The following is a 25,909-nucleotide window of genomic DNA, read 5'->3' as shown; positions in this document are numbered from 1 at the left end:
AGGAGAAGTGAAATAATACTGGTCCTACAATGGAGGGAGGGGAGAACACTATGTATTCTTATAATTCATAGGTTTCAAGGCCGGAATGGACCATTATGGTCATCTTGTCAGACCTCCTCAATAAAACAGACCAAAGAATTTAACTCAAGAATTCCTGCATCAAGCCCAGAACTATCATATCCTAGATAAACTGTTTCAATGGCTTATTACCCTAATTTAAAATTTTGCACGTTATTCCTAGTTTGAATTTGTCTACATTCAGATTTACAGCCACTGAGTGAATGGGAAGAACAGTAGAGGGCACAGAAGTTATAAAGTGACTATAAAAAGACAGACACCTGAAAGAGGAATATATTTTCAAATATTGTTCCAAGAAGTATAAGTCTTCACAAACTGCATATGTTATTTATGATCTTACTATTTCCATTCTAATTAGATCTTTTGTTGCACTTCTAATTGCTGAATGATGACCTACAAACTAACAAATCACAGTACAGAAGTACCATTTATTTTAAAAGTGATACATGTACACAGCTGTTATTAAATACTTCTTTGTAATGAAAATTCACAAAGAAACAAGATATAGCTATGTTGCGTGCCCATTTGAATGTAAAGATTGTCAGTTCTTTAAAGGCAATTTCTAACAGCTTAGTTAGTTCAGTATTGGTTTAATATGAATATTTTCTGCAGAGATTTTTCTAGGAGATCATTTTATTTTAAGGTAATTTCTATCTCCAACTTTTCCTGACTAATGATCAGTTACAGGTCTGATCACCTACAAATGCACACACAACTCCGTCTTCAATAGGAGTTGCTTGAGACTGACAGAAAATTTACTTACATATAACTGCTTCTCTGCAAATATCATCTTGAACATATGAAAAGAAAGACTTCCTAGGTCATCAAGTATGATTCCTTGCTATCACAGGCAACCCCATCATATGATTCTATTCATAAACATATCCAGCTCCATTTTAACACAAGTTAGGTTGTTTGCCTCCTCCCTCCACAACATTAGAAGGCTGTCCCAGAAACTTTTGCCTCCGAGAGTTAAAAACTGCCCAAGACTGGCAGTTCTTAATGGCTTTTGACACTTAAAGGTAACATTTGCAAGGAAGATACCACAAATGTCTGTCATGTGCCATCACCACTCAAGAACAGCCAACTATTAACATTGCTTGCCAAATAGTCCCTTCAGTTCCTTCACTTGTGCAGGAGATTAAAGTTCCCAGAAAAAAAAAAAGCCAACTCAGGATGATCAACCTCGCATCAAAAACACACCCCAAAGAAAAATGAAAAACAAGATATGAAATTAAAAATGAGAGTGGTAAACCTCTGAACCAAGGGAAAGTGGCCAAGTAAATGAGAATCTGCAAAGGATGTCTTTAGAAAAGCAGAATTACAGATATATAATTTTTACTTTCTCCAAAGATAACATCTGTGCAAATCCTTACACTCATGGAGATCAAGCAACTTGAGGAATGTTTAAAAATAAAATAAATGCGAAGTTTCAGCAAGCAATAACAACAAAACTAATGCTAATGCTGAAAATAAGCAAGGTGTTTTATGTTTTTAAAAACTAGATGAGAACACTAAGACACTCACCCAAACATGAAATACAGTGTACAAGCCTGTAGAATGAGACCACAAGTGCAGGGAAAAACATGCAAAAAGCCAAATGAAAATAAGGAATATTTAAAAGACATCTTTGTTTATTTTGGAAGGAGAGAGTCTGGACTTCCCTATATTGGATTCCATGCTCCAGAAAGTTTCAGACCCCTGCAGAGTCTCTTCAGGAGATCAAATTCATGCAATAAGAGTATGTGAAGACAAAATAATACTGTTTAACAGGTACCTGAAACACACCCATTGCTAATATGGGGAGTGATGTAGCTTTGCCTTTGATCCAGGAAACTTTGTGCATCTGTCATCTAGTTTTAGAAGAGCCATAATACAAGATGTACACTCACATTCATTTAGAGAGAGTGGATAAAAATCTTAATTTTAACACATAGCTTAAATTAAAAAACACGCTGTTAGTTTACTTTCTTCGCATCTTGGAGTCTTAAATTGCTAAAGTGATTATGTACTTCAACTTAATTGCTAGTACAATTTCAGATTTTAGAAAGACTTACTTAACTATAGTACTTTCACAATTAATATTCATCTATGCTGAAAGAGACAAGTCCGGCATCTCGTTAATATCCTTAATGTGAGAACTGCCACAAACTCATATGAAATTGATAAGCAAAAAGCCCATTCTATCTTTGCAACCAATACTATCTTCCAACTGTATATATCATGAAAGCTAAAATGCTTCAGGCCATATTCTCCTAGTTACGGTTTGCAGTTTGAATTCAATGGGACTTCGGGCCCCAAATCATTCAGGTGCTTTTGCAAATTCCATCTTTAGGAATATAACTTTAGGCTCCTACTTTTGAAAAAATTGACCTGCGTGTATAAAATAATTCACAATAACTTTGTTAATATACTGAACCTCTAAACAACAATGAAAAAATTAACGCTGAAGTAATTTAGTTTTGCAGCAACAATGAGGTTATGCCACTAAAAGAAAAGTTCTTAATAAAAATCCAATTTTAACCCAAGGCTGCATAGAGTTGTGCACATGCTTAACTTTAAGCACTGTAGTCTCTCTGAAGTCAAGGGACTATTCATGTGAGCAGAGTTACGTACCTGCTTACGGCCCTGACCCTGCAAATATAAATTTTCAGTATATTTGGTTTTTGTCTATATCAGATTTGTAAATTTCAAATAAAACATCCCATCTGCAGTGGCATTAAGAAAAGTATTTATAATATGGTTCATTACAAATTTTAGTCTAAAATTACTACAGCAAAAGATTTCCAAATAGTTCTATAAAATCTTACCCAATGGTTGAAAAAAGAAAAAAATCAAGTGATTTTAAATCACTCCATCCTAAAGAGAGGGTCCACTTACTAACAGCAATGCCCAATAGACTGCTCTCAAAAGAAACAAAAAGTCGAATGGACTTTAAGGGCTTTGTTTGCTCCAAAGAGTCAAAAGATTCTTCGGTTAATTAAGCATACTGTAGAGAAGGATCTTCTCTTCAGCATGGGCATGCCAGCATGGGAGAATTTTGATAGGTGAAACTCATTAAGGTCAAAATACACCTCAACCACCACCTTAGAATGGAACGTCAGAGGAGTTCACAGCACCAGTTATACCCTTGTGCAATTTGGGATAAGGTAAATCAAGTCATTACACCCTGAAATGTTCCCAGCTGCAGTCACTGCCACCAGGAAAGTGACATTCCATCTAAGAAACTTATGCTCACAGGAACAGAGTAGTTCAAAAAGAGCTTTCATTAGATTTTTAGAAGCCTCTTTAAACAGGATGTTTCAGAAGTGCCAAAACCCCTAAGAATCTGACAACATGGGGACATACACACTAGTATACTTTTAACTAGCTCCTGAAAGGCCAAAATAGCACCTTACATGATGTACACTTTGTCTCCAGAGAACAAACACTCTCTCAGTTGCCTTAAAGATTGGGAAAAATATGCAAGGGATCTATTAAATCTTTTTCCACCAACACACCCACAACAGGATGCAAAAGTATAGCAAATCTATTGGATAGATATGACTGGCCCATCTGCTGCACAGAAGTAACCCTTGTAGACTTCCAGCCTGATTTTAACTCAAAATCAGCTGTCTTGGAGAGTTTCTGTGAAAAATGATAAAAGGTAGGATTTCTCTATTGTCATGTTCCTCATAGTAGATGTGTATTTTGACGCAGAAGACTCCTTTGGCTAACATGAGTTCAAATAGCACCTCTTACCACCTTAGTACTCAGCCTGTCTCAACTCAAATGGCTAGAACTATGTAGGTGACAAGGAAACCTGGAGTATCATAAGTGACATTGGCAGGACTAACCCTGGTTGCGCACAAATCCCCATCACGAAAGCAGCAGCAGCACTGAGGCTTGAGTTTACAGTACTGACTCTCACGGTACAAGCGCTAGCCTGGGAGGAAGAAAAGTTCCAGATGCATACAGAGTTTCTACCCTTGATGATGCAAGAGCAAGAGAATTACCTCAAAATAGGTACTGTGGACTTCTCGACAGCCATATAAAGGACCAAGAGTGACCGGGCCAAATTACAGAGCATACTCTAATACCTGGAATCAACCTACCCATTTCCACTTCCAGCATATGGATGCAGGAGGAGGAAATCCTGAGACCTCAATGTGGAGATGACGTTATGGGTTTTGTCATTGGGAAGCTTTTGATTCCTCAACATCACCTGCCTCAGCCTCTCATACAGAGGCTTCATTTCATCAACAACTCCAAATGCCAAGGCCCTGAGTGCATTCAGGAGCCAACATCTGGTGAAGCCCTCTCTGCTGATGGTGAAAGGCACTTCAGTGGTGAGGTGATCCCACTAGACTTACCAGGGAGGGTGAAAGACAGGTCTGCTCTGAATCTTAGCACTTAGTCCTGGCCAACTCAGCCCTGAACTTCAAGAGTTTGCCTTTTTAATTGCTCTATGTTGACCATACACTGGGCTTACAAGAATCTTCCTGGGGTGTCTTGAGAACCTGCAGGCACTCTTCACTTTTCTTTAGTGCTCAAGATGACATCTGCAAACAGAACTAGCACTTCTGAAGCAGATAACATGACAAACATGGTCAGTTTTAAGGCACTGTTCTACTACATGATCAAGGTGTGAGGCCACTAAGTGATCCTCTTTATATACCATACCTAAAATTAAAGAGAAAGGGACCATATATCAAAGATAGCACCAGCTCAATAGAAACAAGCACTAATGCAGGCACCAAACTGTAAGACATCAAGCCACGTAAAAAAATGTTGGTGCCAGTGAACACAGAACAACAAAACAACTGTGCCAAGCCTTCAAAACAAAGGGCTCAGGAATTCAAAGAACTCTGCTGGACCCAATTAGAAGGCAGAGTTAGAACCAAGAAGCGGTATTCAACAAATATCACTGGAATATGGAGAAGAATTCGAACAACACCGACAGAGATTCATCTCCGTAAGCAAGATTCCTTCCTCAATCTCAGTCAAGAAAAAGCTTACTGGAGTGTCTAAAGTGAAGCAAGGGGTGCCACATAATGGCCAGCGGGGGCCTGAGTTGTGCTCTATTCCCGCTACAGCTCACAGGAGTCCAAAAACCTTAACAGCAAGAGAGATTCTGCTAGTCTTGTGCTCAGAACCTATATCCCAGAAGTGAGAGTCATGCACAGACAGAGTCTAGGTCAGGGGTTATCACAACAAAATTTTTGGTGGCCTCAGAGTGCAACCACCAACTCTTGCTGGTGGCCGCTCTGACAATTGTTTCTAAAATATTTAATTAACTCTAGGAAAAATGAATAAATATGCACATATACATGTCCAAATCGTTGTAATTTATTTATATAGGATTTTCTGCAATAATAATGTACAGTTGTTTCTATTCTTTACTGGACCTAAACAGACCAGAAATACACATAAGGTGCTTTGCACAGCCTTGACTTTTTTGTTGTTTTTTATTTTGCTTTTTTGGTTGCCTTTTTTTTAGACTTGCTGGCTAGTAAATCTGCTGCTGTGAAAAGTGATACTTGTATGTTAATATCAGTTTTCACAGCCTCCCAGCTAGCTACTAAGGCTATGTCTACACTATAGACCTTAATGGCACAGTTGTACCGCTGCAGCTGTGCCACTGTAAGGTCTCCTGTGTAGCTGCTCTATGCTGGTGGGAGAAGCTCTCCCGCTGGCATAATTAAACCACTCCCAATGAGCAACGTAGCTATGTTGGTAGGAGACACTCTCCTGCCAACATACCTCTGTCCACACCAGTGCTTCTGTCTGTGAAACTTTTGTCAGTCGAGGATGTTTTGTTCACACACTGACCGACAAAAGTGCTAGTGTAGATATAGCCTTAGTCTGCTGTGAAAAGTGATATGAACAAACATACATTTATCACTTTTCACAGCAGACTTACTCAACCCTGGCATGCCAGGATACAAATTAAGCCCTGAATGGTGAGGTAGATAGGGAGGCAGCGGGGCCAGGGATGATAGGGGGAATGAATGGGGGCGGGGGGAGGCAGCGGGGGCTGGGGCAATGGGGGGCGATGAGCCCAGGGCCAGAGCCAAGTGTCATATGGCCAGGGGCCAGAGCTCACGGCTGTGCAGCTGGAGGGCAGAGCCCGAAGCCTTGAGCCCGGAGACAGATCCCAGAGCCTGGAGATGGAGTCTGAAGCTCTGCAGCTGGAGCCTACCATCCGTCACCCCAGGACTGAACCCGGACTCCACTACTCCCAGAAAGGCGGGGAACTCACTGGCTGCTTGATCCTCCAGTGTTTGTGTCTCCAGAGGGGACAAGGCTCAAACCCAGCTAGCAGCCCCAAGGGAGGGACTGCTGCTCCATCCCCCACCCCTGCAATCATCACTCCGGAGGCTGTGACCACAAGAAAAGCCCCTGGTAGCCGCATTTGAGAAACACTGGTCTAGTGAATTCCTGTTAGGAAGTAGCAGTAAAATGGCAGATATCATAGAGACCTATACGAACTATTCATAGTTGGAGAAATTAGAAGCACTGCTGTTTTTCAAAACACTGCTTTTGAAAACAAACTGGTTTTATTATTTTCTAGTAGATATCCCCCTTGTAGCCATTTAATATATTAGAACTAATCATTTTAGTTAGTTTTCTCTTAGAATGCATGCTTAAATTCCTACAGTATATTTCAACTAAGTAATTATCAAGTACCTGTCTGGTGATCGTCTTGACCAACGTCTTCTGTCAGATTCTGTAAGTAAGACATTTTCATCAATGCAGTTAAGGGATATGGTAGCCTTTACAATATAAAGCTCTATAACAGTGTTTTCAACTATCACTTGCTATAGTACTCCAAATAATTTTCATTATCACAGAAGTACTAGCAACTGCAATAGCTGGGGCTGCATAATGGTTTCCATTCTAACCCAGTTTTCAGTTCTTAATTTTCCGAAGCATTACCCTTATGAGTTGAAATTTTCCAGGTGAGGAATCTACCCAGGAGTGCTCTTTTTAAAATATTTGAAAGATTAAGCAAAAAAATGTTCAGTTATTTTGAGAAAAAAAAGATAGTGAAACACAAATGTGTTCACTGTAGGAGGAAAAAAATTTGGCAACGCTATTTTGAACAGCTTTAGCACTGAAGCAGCTAGCAGCAAAAATTTAACATGAAAATGGTCTTGAGGAAAAGTACTGTTATATGTTCCCAGGAAAACTAGCTGAGATTTGACTGAGTTATGAACTTTTGAAAAATCATACTCTGAACACACAATACCTTTTCCACTAAGCTAACGTGTGTGTGTATGTGTGTCAGACTAAGAGTTGCCTACAATGTCCTAAATAAACTTTATTAAATAAATTAAACCTTAATGAATTACTTTAAATATTTTGGAGTTCATTGTATTAAAAATGTAAAAGATCAGCCTCATAAATTCTAAAAAAAGATATTATGCGGAATGATCATCAAACAACTCTGTACACATTTTTTAAAAATATGCTGGCTTCCTAGCAAAATGTTTGTTACCTAAACAGGAAAATGTGTAAGTATAAAATAGCAAAACTGCCATCCAAGAAATACACCTGCCCAATTCAATAGGTTCTCCTAAGCTGCCGGCCAATTCTAGGTACATGCACTTCTGTAGGAGAGAGATATAACAGACTAAATTTCCTGAAGTAGTCTAAATAAACTTAATTTAATGAAATTAAACTTTACTGACTTAGTTTTAACATCTTTAGAGTTCACTGCTTCATTAAAAATGCAATTATAAATGTGTTATTGTGGAACTGTACGTATTTCCATGAGAAAGGTAAATAGGAGAAAGCAGGAATAATTAAGCAAATTCACTCAGGCTGTAACATCTCCCGAGAAGCCTCCTCCACAGAAAGCTCCACATACACTAGTTCAAACTAGTTTCTCCAGAACCCAACAGACCAAAAAAGAAAAAAAAAATTTTTTAAATAACTAGCCTGGTTTTAAACTGGCTCATGGCCTTCTTCCTGATCTAGCAAATGGACAGGGCCCTTGTTCCATGGAAGGCCCTAATCCTTAGGATACGATTGGAAGAACTTGGCCTACTGAGGTCACATAAGACTGGGTGCTTGTTCTCAGCTGAAGCTGTAATAAACTAGTAACTATAAGGAATCCTGCTGCGTGAAGGATTGAAGAACAGTTCCTGTCAGAATCCATTTGAATTCTGGTAAGCTTATTATTAGCATGCAGGTAGATTCTTTTACTATTTTTAATATGTCTTCTCTATAGTGTAATTTTTTAGCTTAAAAATAAGTATGCTTGCATGGAAAGTGCTGTGTGGTACCCTATAACTGTAGCAATTACACCTGTTAACCATCTCTGAAGAGAAAGCAAGCAGGCATCCTTGAGCAAATTGTCTGCACTGAGAAATACACAGGGAAGGCAGGAAACCGTACAGCCTAAAAGCACCCCAGTCAGAAGGGAGAGGGCTGCATGTCACCGTCCAAGAGAGGCAAAAGCTGGAGAGCTGGAACCCTGAGAGTGGGTGCCCTTACTGGACAACTGAAGGGAAATACAGATGCAGTTACCCTGAACTATAGTAGTGGAATGCTGCAACAATGTAAATTGCGTAAGTGCCAACAACAGTAAAAGCAAGTACTGCAGAGAAAAAAAAGCACAAAGGTCTCTGTAGTGGGGCAGCTCCACTCCAGTAAAGAGGGGTTAAAAGCCAGCCCTTGGAGAGGGCTGGGGCTGAGAGAAAAGCAGAGGCTGATTGGGGAAACAGCCACAGCGGGGGCCACACCCCAATCAGGGCCCAGCTGGCCCTATAAAAGGGCTGCAAGCCAGGAGCTCAGGAGGACACTCTCTCTCTAGTTTCTTGAGAGAGAAGGACCTGGCTGCCTGGGACAGAAGGGAACCCGAGGTGGAGCAGTGCTGGGAAAGGGCAAAGGGAGCTGGGGAGCTCCACCCTGAAAAAAAAACCAGGCTACAAGCCTGTAAAAGGGCATACAAAAAGGTACTGGGACTGCAGAGGGCCAGCCCAGAGATAAGCAAAGGCAGCAGGTCCTAACCCCACTGGCCGATGATGAGTGGTTTACAGACTTCAGTCTGCCCCAGTGAGCAGGGACTAGATGGTGACTGGCAGTAACCACTGAGGCAAGGTGGGGATAGAGGGTTGTGGGGAGTCCCCTGGGTGGGGAGACCCACATTGTGGGTTGCTGCTGGGGGCAGAACCCTGATGTAAAGGGGCACTGGGGTCCAGGAGAGACATGGGGGCCAGCAGCAGGCGAGACACCAGCCTGCAGAGGGCACTCCGGGCTGGAAGAACTAATTCCCAGGAGACAGCGCTGTGCCAGTGAGTCTTCACCCCGCCAGTCTCAATAGTCTTTTCAGGAAAGGAATAATGGGGGAAAAAACAGGGAAAGTGAATTATAAATAGCTGAAGAAAAATCACGTGGTTGAGTTAGGCAAATAAAAAAGCAAAAAAAAAAAAAGCAGATCAATATTGAGGATCAAACAAAATCACAGCTAGTAAATTTGCTGTATTCTAATGACCAGTTAAGGAATGATGGTCCAGATTCACAAAGAACCTCCAGCCTGCTGACAGAGGGTCCAGCAGACGGGGTGAGTCTTGGAGCCAACGCCTAAAAGAGGGAAGAAGCTGGCAATGACAGCAACTGTGCTCCATCCACACCACTGCAACAGGAGTGATGGACAGCTCCACAGCTGGCGCAGAAGAGGGACAGAATGTGTCTGGAAACCCAGAAGCTGGCAGACCAAGGAAGGCAGTTTCAGTACAAGAAAAACAGGAGAATCACCACCAGTATGAGGAGCACCAGCAACAGCTGGAGAAGAGAGAAAAGGATAAGGAGCACCAACATCACTGTGAAATAGAAAGACCATGCTAGCAGAACCAGAGTCCAACAGGCGCAGTCAGTCCCTGGGTACCAGTATTGTTGAATGGTGTAGAGTCCAACCTATTTCCTTGTTTTAGGGAGGGGGTGAAATGGATGTGCTCTAACACATTTTTTAAATAGGATGTAAATTGAATAAGGTGGGAAAAGAGCACACAGTAAGGTACCTGGCTCCACTACTGTCTGAGACAAAGGTCTTGGACATTTTTATCCTAATGGGAAGGGCAGACTACAAAGTTTATGAAAGCTGTAAACAAGCTTTGTTACAAGAGTGCAGGGAATTCAGAAAAAAAGACAGGACCTATGCTGATGTTTCAAATCAAATTAATGGTTATGCAAAGACATGGGGAAGTATATGGGAGGGGTACCACTATCAATGAGGCCTATGAATAATAGGTATATAACAATTCTATAAATTCTGGCACCTAACCTGAAATCATGGTTAACAGACAAAATCCCAGAGATAAGACAGTTATCTTTTCCATAACTGGTGTTCTTCGAGATATGTTGCTCATGTTTATTCCACAATAGGTATGCATGCTTGCCACGTGCACTGGTGCCGGAAGTTTTTCCTCTAGCAGTACCTGTAGGGGGGAGCACCCCCTGGAACTCCTGAAGTGGAATCTGCCTGGCGTGGTATAAGGGGAGCTGCATGCTCCCCACAACCTCAGTTCCTTCTTTCCCGACAACTCCGACAGAGAAGGAGGAGGATGGGATGTGGAACAGACATGAGCAACACATCTCGAAGAACACCAGTTATGGAAAAGGTTACTGTCTTTTCTTCTTCGAGTGATTGCTCATGTGTATTCTACAATAGGTGATTCCAAGCTATCTCTGTTGGAGGTGGGTAGGAGTTCACAAGTTCCCAGGACGGAGGACAGCCCTGCTGAACCCAGCGTTTTCCCTGGTCTGGGAGACGATCGCATAATGCGAGGTGAACATGTGAACTGAAGACCACGTGGCGGCCCTACAAATATCCTGGATGGGGATATGGGCCATGAAGGCAGTCGACGAGGCCTGCCCCTGAGTCGAGTATGCCCTCATGATGGGTGGCGGAGGGACACCCGCCAGCTCATAACAGGAACGGATGCACAAAGTGATCCGACTGGAAAGCCGTTGGATGGAAATCGGCTGGCCCCTCGCACGCTCAGCTGAGGTGACGAACAGTTGCAAGGATTTTCTGAACAGCTTAGTCCACTCAAGGTAGAAAGCCAGAGCCCGCCATATATCGAGTGCGTGGAGACAGCACTCCTCACTGGACGCGTGGGGCTTGGGACAGAGGACCGGTAGAAAAATGTCCTGACCCATGTGGTAGGCACAGACCACCTCTGGGAGGAACGCGGGGTGCGGGCAAAGCTGGACCTTGTCCTTATGAAAGACTGTGTACGGCGGCTCGGAGGTCAGGGCCCTGAGCTCCGAGACTTGTCTGGCCAACGTGATTGCAACCAGGAAGGCCACCTTCCATGAGAGGTGAGACCAGGAGCATGTGGCCAGTGGTTCAAATGGGGCCTCCATGAGATGAGCCAACACTAGGTTTAGGTCCCACTGTGGGACTGGGGGTCTAGAATATGGAAAAAGACAGTCCAAACCCTTAAGTAACCTGCCAGTCATATCATGGGAAAAAAACGTGTGCCCTTGCACAGGCGGATGAAAGGCCGATATGGCTGCCAAGTGCACCCTAACTGACGAGGGCGCCAGGCCCTGGGTCCTCAGGTGGAGGAGGTAATCAAGGATAAGCTGGATCAGGGTGACCACCGGGGAGACACCCTGGTCTGCCGCTCACCTAGAAAACCGGGACCACTTCGTCAAATAAGTGTGGCGAGTGGAGGGCCATCTACTTTCGAGGAGGACACGCTAAACCTGGTCTGAGCATGTCCTTTCCTCTCCACCTAAGCACTGAGCAACCATGAGGTGAAGAGCTGCTAGGCTGGGATGGAGACGGCGGCCCTGGTCCTGAAAGAGCAGGTCCAGGTGGAGTGGCAACGGCCACAGCGGAGCTACCGCCAGTCCCGTAACAATGCTGCATGGGCCACGCTGGGGCAATCAGGAGGACCTGTGCCTTGTCCAACTTTATCTTCTCCAGGATCCTGCTGATTAGGGGAAATGGGGGAAAAGGCATAGAGAAGCCGGCTTGACCAGGACAGGAGGAAGGCACTGGAGATAGTGCTCCTCCCCAGCACACTGCCCCCCGGAGCAGAACGGGGGGCATTGCCAGTTCTGCCGAGTCGCGAATAAGTCCAGCTGGGGAGTTCTCCACCTTCAGTAGAGCTGGTCGGCCGGAAAAGTCCCTGCTCAAGCAATCCGCCCTCTCATTCTGGGTGCCCGGTAGCTGAAAGGCCTTCAGGTGGATGTCATGGGCTATACAGAAGTCTCACAACCTGAGGACTTCGCGGAAGAGGATCGGGCCTCGCCTTGCCTGTTGATACAGAACATAAAAGCCATGTTGTCCGTGAGGATCCTGCATACCTTGCCCTTCATGTGCGAGCGGACGGCCATACATGCCTGCTGCACCGCCCTGAGCTCCTTGACATTTATATGTAGGGTCAGGTCTCGAGCCGACCACAGGCCTTGCGTCTGAAAGTTCCCCACATGTGCCCTCCAACCCAGGTCCGACGCATCGGACACCAGCTCCAACGACGGGGTCCTGTCCCTGAACGAGATCCCTTGGAGCATGTTGTTTGGGGCGAACTACCACCGTAGGAAGGCGACCACAGAGTCCAGCACAGTGAGGACCTTGGCCATCCTGTCTGTGGTCTGGGAGAACTTCGAGGCCAACCAGAGCTGGAGGGGCTTCATCCTAAGTCTGGTGTGACGGACCACATATGTGCATGCCGACATGTGACCCAAGAGTTGCAGGCAAACCCTGGTTGTTGTCACCGGGAACCTTGTGACTGAATCGGTGAGACCTTTCAGGGTTTCGAACCTGTCTGGCAGGAGAGAGGCTCTGTCCAACTCTCCATTCAGAAGCGCCCTGATAAACTCTATGCGTTGGACTGGGACTAACATGGACTTGGTGTTGTTTACCAACAGGTCCAAGGCAGTGCACATGAACAGGAGGAGCACCACAGGATCCCTCACCTGCGACCAGGAGGTGCCCTTGACAAGGCAATCGTCCAGATAGGGGAATATCTGGACCTCCCGCCACCTGAGGTAGGCCGCTACCACCAACATGCATTTTGTAAACACCCAGGGGGCAGTGGACAGACCAAACAGGAGGGACCGTGAATTGGTAATGATTCTGTCCCACCATGAAATGGAGGAACCGTCTGTGCCCCTCGAATATGTGGATGTGGAAGTACGCATCCTGTAAATTGAGGGCAGCATACCAGTCCCCAGGACGCGGATGATGGAGGCCAGGGAGACCATGCAGAATTCGAGCTTCACCATGTACTGGTTCAGACCTCGGAAATCCAGGATGGGTGTGAGCCCCACTTTGGTCTTTGAGATAAGGAAATAACAGGAGTAATACCCTCTGCCCATGAACTCCTTGAGCACCACCTCTATCATTCCCAGGGTGACCAGATGAGCAACGTGAAATATCAGGGCGAGGGGGTGCTGGTGGAACAACAACAAGAGCCACCAGAGCATAGGGAAAAATTGGTGGGGGCTGAGTACCCACCAGCAGCTCCACATCCTGCCCCCCGCCCCCCGCTTGCCTTCGCTCTGCCTCTACCTCCCCTAAGCTGGCTGTGTTTTAACCTTATTCCCAGATTCTGGACCTTAGCGTCCAAAATATGGGGGTTAGCATGAAAACCTCCAAGCTTAGTTACCAGCTTGGACCTGGTACTGCTGCCACCACCCAAAAAATTAGAGTGTTTTGGGGCACTCTGGTCCCACTGAAAAACCTTCCCTGGGGACCCCAAGACCCAAATCCCTTGAGTCTCACAACAAAGGGAAATAATCCTTTTTCCCTTCCCCCCTCCAGATGCTCCTGGAGAGATACACAGACACAAGCTCTGTGAAACTACGCAGAGTGATTCCCCCTCTCCGTTCCCAATCCTGGAACAAAAGTACTTTCCTATTCCCCCCAGAGGGAATGCAAAATCAGGCTAGCAATCCAACACACAGAACTCCCCTGATTTCTTCCTCCCACCAATTCCCTGGTGAGTACAGACTCAATTTCCCTGAAGTAAAGAAAAACTCCAACAGGTCTTAAAAGAAAGCTTTATATAAAAAGAAAGAAAAATACATACAAATGTGCTCTCTGTATTTAGATGATACAACACAGGGTCAATTGCTTAAAAGAATATTGAATAAACAGCCTTATTCAAAAAGAATACAAATCAAAGCACTCCAGCACTTATATTCATGCAAATACCAAAGAAAAGAAACCATAGAACTTACTATCTGATCTCTTTGTCCTTACACTTAGAAACAGAAGACTAGAAAATAGAACTACTTCTCCAAAGCTCAGAGGAAACAGGCAGACAGACAAAAGACTCAGACACACACTTCCCTCCACCCAAAGTTGAAAAAATCCGGTTTCCTGATTGGTTTTCTGGTCAGGTGTTTCAGGTGAAAGAGACATTAACCCTTAGCTATCTGTTTATGACACGCCCCCAAATTGCAGACAGTGGGGAAGCTCACTGGCGGCAATTTCCTTCTAGAACTTGAAAATAAACAGATTAATACAACACATGCACCTTTACATATACTACTAAGTATATAACTAACAGACTTTTACATTTTAAGAACACTTTTTAACTACTGGATTCTGGGAAACTCTCACGGGAGAGTGCATCAGCAACTTTGTTAGAAGCTCCTGTGATGTGTTGAATTTCAAAATCAAAATCTTGGAGAGCTAAACTCCAACGAAGAAGTTTCTTGTTGTTCCCCTTGGCAGTATGAAGCCACTTTAGTGCAGCATGGTCAGTTTGTAGTTGGAACCGCCGTCCCCAAACATATGGGCGTAGCTTTTCCAGGGCGTACACAATGGCATAGCATTCCTTTTCACTGACTGACCAGTGACTTTCCCTCTCAGACAGTTTCTTGCTGAGAAACACGACAGGATGGAAGTTGTGATCTGTTGCTTCCTGCATGAGCACTGCTCCTATACCACGCTCAGATGCATCTGTGGTTACTAGGAATGGTTTGTCAAAATCCGGGGCCCTGAGTACAGGGTCAGACATGAGCGTTGCCTTAAGCTGGGTAAAGGCTTTTTGACACTCATTAGTCCACTTAATGGCATTTGGCTGGGTCTTTTTGGTTAGGTCGGTCAATGGGGCAGCGATTTGGCTGTAGTGTGGTACAAATCGCCTGTAGTATCCGGCCAAGCCTAAGAAGGATTGGACCTGTTTCTTTGACCTTGGGACAGGCAACTTTTGGATAGCATCCACCTTGGCCTGTAGGGGGTTTATGGTTCCTCGACCCACCTGGTGCCCCAGGTAAGTCACTCTGTTTTGGCCTATATGACACTTTTTGGCCTTAACAGTTAGTCCTGCCTGCCTGATGCGCTCAAAGACCTTTTCCAGGTGGAGTAGGTGTTCGGGCCAGGAGTCTGAAAAAATGGCCACATCATCGAGGTAGGCAACTGCAAATTCTCCCAGTCCAGCTAGTAGACCGTCTACCAGCCTCTGGAAGGTGGCGGGTGCATTTCGAAGGCCGAAAGGAAGGACATTGAATTCATACACCCCCGTATGGGTGACGAATGCTGACCTCTCCTTGGCAGGTTCATCTAGCGGTACTTGCCAGTACCCCTTGGTTAAGTCTATGGTAGAGATGAACTGGGCACGTCCCAACTTTTCCAATAGCTCATCAGTACGTGGCATTGGATAGTTGTCCGGACGAGTTACAGCATTTAGCTTACGGTAGTCCACGCAGAAGCGTATTTCCCCATCTGGTTTGGGTACCAGAACCACTGGAGATGCCCATGCACTGGTAGATGGGCGGATTATACCCATCTGTAGCATGTTCTGGATCTCCCGTTCTATAGCAGCTTGGGCATGAGGAGACACCCGGTAGGGTGGGGTTCTGATTGGGTGAGCATTACCTGTATCAATGGAGTGGTATGCCCGTTCAGTCCGTCCTGGGGTGGCTGAGAACAATGGGGCGAAGCTAGTGCACAGCTCCTTGATTTGTTGCCGCTGCAGACGTTCCAGGGTGGTTGAGAGGTTCACCTCTTCCACGCCACCGTTTTTTTTTCCGTCGTAGTAGACACCGTCAGGCCACTCAGCATCATCTCCCTGGACTGTAAACTGACAAACCTGTAAGTCTCTGGAATAGAAAGGCTTGAGAGAATTAACATGGTACACTTTAGGCTTTAGTGAGGAATTGGGAAATGCTATGAGGTAGTTTACAGCTCCCAGGCGCTCTTGGACCGTGAATGGCCCTTCCCATGATGCTTCCATCTTATGGGCCTGTTGCGCCTTCAAGACCATAACCTGGTCTCCTACCTTGAAGGAACGTTCTCTGGCATGTCTGGCCTTTTGCTCTTCTTGAGCATCCTTTAGGTTCTCTTTAGCAAGGGCTAAAGAGTGTCGGAGGGTGCTTTGTAGGTTGCTTACAAAGTCCAGAATGTTAGTTCCTGGAGAAGGCGTAAACCCCTCCCATTGCTGCTTCACCAACCGTAATGGCCCCTTAACCTCGTGACCATACACAAGTTCAAATGGTGAAAACCCTAAACTGGGATGTGGTACAGCCCTGTAGGCAAACAGCAACTGCTGCAACACTAGGTCCCAATTATTGGAGAATTCGTTGATGAATTTTCTTATCATGGCCCCCAAAGTTCCATTGAACCTTTCCACCAGGCCATTGGTTTGATGGTGGTACGGGGTGGCAACCAAGTGATTCACCCCATGAGTTTCCCACAGTTTTTCCATGGTCCCTGCCAGGAAATTAGACCCTGAATCTGTAAGGATGTCAGAGGGCCAACCTACCCTGGCAAAGATGTCTGTTAGGGCCAGGCACACAGTGTTAGCCCTGGTGTTGCCTAGAGCTACTGCTTCTGGCCATCGGGTAGCAAAGTCCACTAAAGTCAGTACGTACTGCTTTCCTCTGGGCGTCTTTTTTGGGAAAGGGCCCAGAATATCCACAGCTACTCGCTGAAATGGGACCTCAATTATGGGGAGTGGCTGGAGAGGGGCCTTGACCTGGTCTTGAGGCTTACCCACTCTTTGGCATACCTCACAAGACCGGACATACTTGGCAACATCCTTGCCCATCCCCTCCCAGTGGAAGGACTTCCCCAACCGGTCCTTGGTTCTGTTCACCCCAGCATGGCCACTGGGATGATCATGGGCTAAGCTTAAGAGCTTCCCCCGGTACTTAGTTGGAACCACCAACTGTTTTTGCGGCTGCCATTCTTCCCGGTGTCCACCAGAAAGAATTTCCTTGTATAAAAGTCCTTGGTCTATAACAAACCGGGATCGATTAGAAGAGCTAAGAGGCGGTGGGGTGCTCCGTGCCGCCGCCCACGCTTTCTGAAGGCTGTCATCTGCTTCCTGCTCAGCCTGGAACTGTTCCCTTGAGGCTGGGGTCACCAGTTCTTCCTCAGACTGTGGACTTGGGCTTGGTCCCTCTGGAAGCGATGTAGGTGATGGGGTTGTTTCCGTTGCTGGTGAACCGATCTCCGCTGGTGCACCTGAGGGTATTTCAGGCTCTGGCTGAGCCTTTTGGGTATGGCTGTCGTGTGCTTCTGCCAGTTCTGGCTCGCTGGCGCCCTCTGGCGTTGAGTTTGAAGATGTGGTTGCACTTGCTGGTGCTGGTTGCTGTTCCAGTTCCGGGCCTGGGACTGGAGATGCTGTGGCTGTTTCAGTGGTAGGCATGGAATCCGGGTCCACTACCTCTGTCTGGGTCTCTGGTAACACAGACGGGGCCTCTGTGGACGGCTCAGGAACAGGAATGGGTCTGGAAGCTTGCCTGGTTTGGCTACGGGTAACCATTCCCACTCTCTTGGCCCGCCTCACCTGGTTGGCCAAGTCTTCCCCCAGTAGCATGGGGATAGGATAATTGTCATAGACTGCAAAAGTCCACATTCCTGACCAGCCTTTGTACTGGACAGGCAGTTGAGCTGTAGGCAAGTCTACAGCTTGTGACATGAAGGGGTAAATTGTAACTTTGGCCTTTGGGTTGATGAATTTGGGGTCAACGAAGGATTGGTGGATAGCTGACACTTGTGCCCCCGTGTCTCTCCACGCAGTAACCTTCTTTCCGCCCACTCTCAAATTTTCCCTTCGCTCCAAGGGTATTGAGAGGCATCTGGGCCTGGGGATCTTTGGGGTGATGGTGGTGTAATGAATTGCACTCGCATGGTGTTCTTGGGACAGTTGGCCTTGATATGTCCCAGTTCATTACACTTAAAGCATCTTCCATCTGATGGGTCACTGGGCCGAGGTGAGTTACTGGAGACTGGTGAGGTTGAAGAGTAGGGTATCTGTGGCTTTACTTGGGTGGTATGTCGGGTCTTTGGCTGTCCTCGGTTGTAGGGTTTATGGTCTGTGTGCCCCCTGGGGTAATCGTTCCCCTTGACAGTAGCTTTTTTGCTTTCTGCCAGTTCCATCCATTTGGCTCCAATCTCCCCCGCCTCAGCGATAGTTTTGGGATTTCTATCTTGTATGTACCGTGTGATGTCTTCAGGAACACCATCCAGAACTGCTCCATTTGTATGAGGAGGTTCACTTCTTCCAAGGTTTGAATGTTGTTTCCTGTTAACCAGGCCTCATAGTTTTTTGCAATGTAGTAGGCGTGTTTGGGAAATGACACCTCTGGTTTCCATTTTTGGGTTCTGAAGCGCCGACGGGCATGATCTGGGGTTATCCCCATCCTGTATCTGGCCTTGGTTTGAAAAAGTTTATAGTCATTCATTTGCTGCTTAGGCATTTCAGCTGCCACCTCTGCTAAAGGTCCACTGAGGTGTGGCCTTAATTCTACCATGTACTGGTCTTCAGGGATGCTGTACCCAAGACAGGCTCTTTCAAAATTTTCCAAGAAGGCCTCGGTGTCATCACCTGCCTTGTAGGTGGGAAATGTCCTGTGCTGTGGAGCAATACTTGGCGCCGGGTTGTTAGGGTTGGCTGGCACATGCAGCCCAGCTTTTGCCATCTCCAGTTCATGTTTTCTCTGTTTTTCCTTCTCTTCCATTTCTTTTTGTTGTTTTTCCATTTCTCGGCGGTGGGCCACCTCTTCTTCCTCTAGTTTTCTTTTGTGTGCTGCCTCTTGGGCTGCCTGTTCTCTTTGGAAGGCTGCCAGTTTGATGCTTTCTTCCTTTTCTTTTATCTCCATCTCTTTTTGTTTTATTTCCAGTTGTCGCCTGTGTTCAGCTTCTTTTAATTGGTCTTCGGCCTCCATTTTTGTCCTAGTAGACATGGTTCCTGTTTTCTTGTGTTGGGGTGCCCTCCGGTGTTTCTCTGTTGAACTGCAGGCTCTGTTGCCTCCTGAAGTCTGCCTAGCAACAGTGCTTTTTTCCCTTTCTCTCTCTAGCTAATGTTCAATGAAGGGAAACCAGAAAAACCACTTTATTTGCATGCATATAAGTGCTGGTACTTGCCTCCTAATGGGAGGGCTATTGCATGACAAAAGACCCTCAACAGTCTTCTCGCTTAACATGCAAACCACAAACTGCTAGAGAGAGCAGAAAAAAAAAATTCTCTCTGGTTCCCTTTTAAAACCAAACTGTTTCTCTCTGCTAAAAAGCCCTTAGCAGAGAAAAGAAAAATATAATATTCCTACTGGCTTCTGGATTCTGTCTATATCCCGCCGCTGCCACTCATGTTATAACCTTATTCCCAGATTCTGGACCTTAGCGTCCAAAATATGGGGGTTAGCATGAAAACCTCCAAGCTTAGTTACCAGCTTGGACCTGGTACTGCTGCCACCACCCAAAAAATTAGAGTGTTTTGGGGCACTCTGGTCCCACTGAAAAACCTTCCCTGGGGACCCCAAGACCCAAATCCCTTGAGTCTCACAACAAAGGGAAATAATCCTTTTTCCCTTCCCCCCTCCAGATGCTCCTGGAGAGATACACAGACACAAGCTCTGTGAAACTACGCAGAGTGATTCCCCCTCTCCGTTCCCAATCCTGGAACAAAAGTACTTTCCTATTCCCCCCAGAGGGAATGCAAAATCAGGCTAGCAATCCAACACACAGAACTCCCCTGATTTCTTCCTCCCACCAATTCCCTGGTGAGTACAGACTCAATTTCCCTGAAGTAAAGAAAAACTCCAACAGGTCTTAAAAGAAAGCTTTATATAAAAAGAAAGAAAAATACATACAAATGTGCTCTCTGTATTTAGATGATACAAACAGGGTCAATTGCTTAAAAGAATATTGAATAAACAGCCTTATTCAAAAAGAATACAAATCAAAGCACTCCAGCACTTATATTCATGCAAATACCAAAGAAAAGAAACCATAGAACTTACTATCTGATCTCTTTGTCCTTACACTTAGAAACAGAAGACTAGAAAATAGAACTACTTCTCCAAAGCTCAGAGGAAACAGGCAGACAGACAAAAGACTCAGACACACACTTCCCTCCACCCAAAGTTGAAAAAATCCGGTTTCCTGATTGGTTTTCTGGTCAGGTGTTTCAGGTGAAAGAGACATTAACCCTTAGCTATCTGTTTATGACAGGCTGCCACGTCCTGCTTCTTCCCCCTCCCTTCAGTGCTTGCGCCGCCATACAGCTGATCAGCGCAAGCTTCGGAGGGAGGGATGAGGAGGAGGAGGAATGTGGCATGCTTGGGAAAGAGGCGGGGCCAGGGCAGGGATTTGGGGAGGGATTCAATAGGGCAGTGAGGAGGTGGGGCTGGGGGCAGGGCCAGGGCGGGGATTTGGGGAGGGATCCAATGAGGATGGGGCAGGGGGCGGGGCCAGGGTGAAGTTAGGGTGAGGGGGCGCCAGCCCCCTCCGCCTGTGCACCGGAGGGCAAAATATCGGGATAATTCGCATCCCGACCGAATATCAGTTGGGATGCGGGACAAACAAGTAAATATCGGGACAGTCCTGATAAAATCGAGACGTCTGGTCATCCTAATTGCTCCTAGTCCTAGGAGCCACCCCACCTCCTGCTCAAGCAGTGCTTCGTGCAAGGGGTCCAAGATGAACAGGGGCAGGGGGTGGCTGGGCAGGGAGGAAGTAAACTGGAGGGTATAACCCTGGGAAATGGGAAATGGTGTTAACCGCAACCATTCCAGGAGGAAAGCACACAACCAGTTGGAGAAGGGAAGCTTTAATGCGGGTAGATCCCTGATGAGGACTGGGGGGGTGCCCCTGAGAATCCCGTCAAAAACGCCTTTTCCCCACCTGCTTGCCCTTGGAGAACCCAGGCTCAGGGGCAGGCTACTGCCTGCGAGAGTGTCTCTTAAAGTCCCTCTGCTTCTTATGGGCAGCCTTGTACTTCGGGAGGGCAGCCTGGGCGGAAGTCTGGTGTGGACTGAATTTAGGTTTTGCCAGAGCTGGGATACAGAAGCCCAGAGTCTGGAGGGTCATGTGGGAGTCTTTCATGCCATGCAGCCTTGTATCTGCTTCCTCCGCAAACAGAGCTTTCCCATCAAACAGGAGATCCTGCATGGAAGACTGAGCCTCGCTGGACAGCCCAGAGAGAAGAAGCCATGACGCCCATCTCATGGACACCGTGGAGGCCATTGATAGTGTGGCCATGGCCGCAGCATCCGAAGCTGCCTGCAGGGACGCCCTAGCGGCCGCTGTCCTTTCCTCTACTAATGCCTTAAACTCCTTCCTATCATGTTTCTGGAGGGAGTCCTCAAACTTAGGCAGGGAGCCCCACTAATGGCATTCGTACTGGCCCAGGAGAGCCTGATGGTTCGCCACTTATAACTGGAAGCTCAAAGATGAATAAATTTTCCTACCGAACGAGTCCAGTCTCTGAGAGTCTTTGTTCTTTGGAGTAAGGGCTGGCTGACCCTGCCAATGCCTATGGTTGACCAGCTCGACCATCAAGGAGTTGGGCACCAGGTGAGTATACAAGTACTCATACCCTTAGGGGGTACAAAGTACTTATGTTCCACCTTTTTTGAGATGGGGGCCAACAAGGCCGGTGTTTGCCACAGGGCATTAGAAATCTTAGCCACCCCTTCGTGGAGAGGCAAGGCCAACCTTCCCGCTGCCGACGGGGACAATAGGTTAAACAGGAAGTCCGAGGGCTCCTCCATCTCCTCTGCCTGGAGGTGTAGGCTTACTGCCACTCTCTTTAAGGGTTCCTGGGGGGGCCCTGGAGTCCTCCTGCAGGACACAGGGGGACAGGGCCACAATCGCCTCCTCCGGGAAGGGCAAAGAGGCCGGTGCAGTGCTCTGGGTGTCAGCTGGCACCAGAAGGTCCACCACCTGGTTGGACTCCAGGCATGGTGCTGAGGACGTATGTCCCACCAACTCCTTTCTCGGGGGTCTGGAGGGAGGTCGACGGTGCTTCCGAAGCTCCAGCCTTCGAGCAAGGTCCCACCAGGGGCTGCGCCGGAGGCCACAGTGCCCACTGGTACCATTTGGCCGGCCACGATGCTCAGTGCCATTGCAACTGCTGTGGCACTGGCGGGACCAGCTGTCCAGGTTGGCTGGCCCGGATCATCAAAGGACGGCCACAGATGGAAACCAGGCTGGCATACGATCCACTGCTGTCCCTGGACCAGGAGGAGCAGCGATGTCATGATCTACGACAGCCACGGGACCATGATCTCGACATAGAGGACTGGTACCAATGGTAATAGCTGCTCCACAAACGGCCTCGACAGGTGGACCCAGGACGGCGAGATGCCAGCGATCGACACCCGGGGCTGCAATGTCTTGACGGAGACTTGGAGCGGGAGTCCAAACGGGAACGGCATCAATGAATGTGCCGTGACCGACTGCAGTATCCTCTCCAAGACGAAGACCGACGGCGATGCCCACCGCAGTCCCATCAATGTTTGCTGCTTGAGGATGAGCAGTACTGTGAATCCTGGCCAGATAAAACCCAGCCCGACAGTCTGGTCGGCGTCGAGGGTGATCCACCTGGACTCTGACCCAAGCAGATGCTGGGCGGTGATCAGCATCTGTAACGTTCCCTCGACCAAGACCAATACGGGTCGGAGGCAACTGCGGAGATCCCAGCAGTAGCCTGCTGCTGGAGCACGGGGCCAACATCGGCAGCACTCCAGGCACCAGCATGGATATGACAGCCCAGGCTGCCTGAGGGCTTCAGGGGTGGAAGGCATCCGGACATCCGGAGAGGCTTGCTCCGAAGAGGCCGGGCTACTCCGCTTAGCTTGAGTCGGAGGCCTGGGGCCTGGTGGGGATTGAGGACTGCCCAACATGAATCTAGCCTCTGGCCCAGCTTTCCCTCAGTGCCGCTGCAAAGAGGGAGTCTTCTTGGGCCCCTTGGTGTGCCCCATGGACGGGGAGCATTGCCGACTGGTCAATGGTACTGGAAAGTTGTCACGTACCAACACCACGGTGCCAGGTACTGGTTCGGAGTGGCATGCCAGGGTCGGGGTCAGCCCCAACTACATTAGGATGACCCAGAGCCTAATGTCCCTTTCTCTTTTGGTCTAAGGCTTAAACGACTTGCAAATCTTGCACCTTTCGCTGATATGAGTTTCTCCCAAGCAGCGCAAAAAGTCTGTGTGCAGGTCACTTCTTAGCACAGAACGCCTGCAAGAGCCACACGACTTAAACCCCGGGGCACAGGGCATGCCCCGGGCTCGGGCTCACTGATTAACTAAACAACTAACTAACTACAGGTACTAACACTGAACGAAGGAACAGTTCTGGGGACAAGCTACAACGAAGCTGGAGCAGAGCAGTTCTAATGCACCTTCACTGGCAGCAAGAAGGAACTGGGGGGGGGGGAGCGCAGCTCCCCTTATACCGTGCCAGACAGGTGCCACGCCAAGGGTCGCGGAGGGTGCTCCCCCCCACGGGTACTGCTAGGGGAAAAACTTTCGGCACTGGTGCATGTGGCGAGCATACGTCTATTGTGGAATACACATGAGCAATCACTCGAAGAAGTAACCATACCTGGGAAATGGGCTGACCAATATGCAGATAGGTTTTCTATCAAATCCAGGTTGACTAATAGGAAGAGAACAGGATCAGAGGACAGGAATCGAACCGAAGCGAAGACCTGCACCCACGGGGGACAGAAACCAAGTTCTCAAAAGCCCTGGATCAGCAGGAATAATGGTGTGCCATATGTGGCCAGCAGGGTCACTTCGACCAAGAATGCTCACAACACCCACTGAGTGACATTGCAGCGCTGGGAATGCCAGCTGCACCTCAACCTCATAGAGTTAGCTGTGTGACTGAACCTCCAGAGGGAGAAAGTCACACAGCCAGTTTGCAAATGGCAAAATTCACAATCCATATCATTGCAAACATGTCTTGCTGCCACTTCATAGGTGCAAATCCATCCAATCAACAGTGGCAGCAGAAGGTAGTGGTTAATGGAGATAAATTCACTGTATAGAGAGATATGGGGCCAGCCAGGATTATAGTTTAGTCCGATATAGTGAAGCCCCATCAAATGCTGCCACAGTGTGAAATGTGGGTTAAGGTTCCTGGTGTGAATGCCTTCATTCTACTTACAGCACAAATTTCTACACAGACCCAGAAAGTGTAAGGTGTATTTTCAGATATTCCATATTCGTTGCTTTTAGAAAATGTTATAGCGTTGAAAACAGAAAGAGTAAACGACTCTCTTAGTTAGCCTAAGACAGAGAAGACAGTATGTAAGCAAAAATGTAAATAGAATAGCTAACAAGGGAAGAGGGAGTCACATTCCCCATTAGAGTCCAAAACAGAGGTAGGTAAACTATGGCACAGGTGCCGAAGGCGGCACGCGAGCCAATTTTCCGTGGCACTCACGCTGCCCAGGTCCTGGCCACCGGTCCAGGGGGCTCTTCAATTTAATTTAATTTTAAATGAAGCTTTTTAAACATTTTAAAAACCTTATTTACTTTACATACAACAATAGTTTAGTTATATATTATAGACTTATAGAAAGAGACCTACTAAAAACGTTAAAATGTATTACTGGCACACGAAACCTTAAATTAGAGTGAACAAATGAAGATTCGGCACATCACTTTTGAAAGGTTGCCGACCCCTGGTCCAAAAAGAATCAGGTTGCAACCCCAGTTTGCAATCTACAAACACCTGAGGAGGAAGGGGATGAGACTGCCTGCTGCTTCAAAGAAAGGAGAAGACTACTGACTTGAAAGAAAATTCATTGGGCCCAAAATAAAGAAATTAAGCTCTCTGCCAGCTCTTCAAAAGGACCTGTAACAGGACAGAGCAAAATAAAAGCAGCACATGTTTGAGAGCCACTGCACGAGGTAGCCCTGATATATTTGTCCCTTTGAGCCAAAGAATGTCTGCTTGTAATATTCCCACGGTAGTTGGGGAACCTCAATCCAGAGCTGAGGCAGCTGACCACTTGGGGAACCAAGAGACACCATATATACTCCCAGGAAAGTGCACGGGAGATGTAAGTGAGAAAAATTAGGTCTCAAGTTTACATCCAAAAGTTGAGGAGCAACAAAAGCAAGAAGCGGCATGTAAAAGATCAGCCTCATAGGTTCCATATTTTGAAGAATGGTTATGAAAAACACTGTACAAATATTTAAAGAAAATACGCTGGCTTGATAGCAAAATGTTTGTTACCTAAACAAATTAATTGTGAAATTATAAAAGGTACTAACAAAACCACCATCCAGGAAATAAACTTGTCCAAGCATTCAGTCCAGAGGCGCCAGAACGGGGTATGGGAGGCCAAGGGGCCATGGCCCTCCCACTTTTGAAAATAGACGGACCTGGCCCATCCACTTTTTGCCATGGGCTTGGCCCCCTACACCTCCTCTTCCCCTCAAGCCAGGTCAGAAGCTGCAGCCCAGCCTGGATAAGAGCTGCTCGGGCAGCTGTGGAGAGCCAGGGACTCTCCACCTGCCTCGGATGCGGGGGCCGAGAGCAGCCCTCAGTCTGTGCCCCTCCCTCCAGACTCCCACCTAGGGCAGATGGAGGGTCCGCAGCTCCCCATAGCTGCCAGAGCAGTTCTTACCATGG

The 25,909-nt window shown here is 47.0% G+C and overlaps 1 protein-coding gene and 1 long non-coding RNA gene across 7 annotated transcripts in view; one reads left to right on the top strand and one right to left on the bottom strand.

The window, feature by feature from the left end:
• The window catches only part of DCUN1D4 (defective in cullin neddylation 1 domain containing 4), an 86,171-nt gene that overhangs the window by 42,099 nt on the left and 18,163 nt on the right, over positions 1-25,909 (bottom strand). For 2 of the 5 annotated variants that reach the window (XM_030565221.1, XM_030565224.1), the window contains one exon: positions 6,748-6,787. The exons of 2 other annotated variants lie outside the window; for them this stretch is intronic. In XM_030565221.1, coding sequence (XP_030421081.1) covers positions 6,748-6,787 — 40 coding nt within the window. Of the gene's footprint in view, positions 1-6,747; positions 6,788-25,909 lie in introns of those variants that run through there. One more of the 5 variants, XM_030565222.1, reaches the window with a different exon arrangement.
• On the top strand, positions 6,711-24,695 carry LOC115652781. 2 transcript variants are annotated; one of them, XR_004000739.1, is made up of 3 exons: positions 6,711-6,789; positions 12,949-13,068; positions 21,416-24,695. It is a non-coding gene; the product is annotated as an uncharacterized LOC115652781 (long non-coding RNA). The 2 variants fall into 2 exon arrangements; XR_004000740.1 differs by having other exon boundaries at positions 21,398-24,695.

This window comes from Gopherus evgoodei, chromosome 5, assembly GCF_007399415.2.
Source record: "Gopherus evgoodei ecotype Sinaloan lineage chromosome 5, rGopEvg1_v1.p, whole genome shotgun sequence".
Lineage (NCBI taxonomy): Eukaryota > Metazoa > Chordata > Testudines > Testudinidae > Gopherus > Gopherus evgoodei.
The sequence above is the reverse complement of the archived record's forward strand: the minus strand, read 5'-3'. Positions and strand labels throughout refer to the sequence as shown.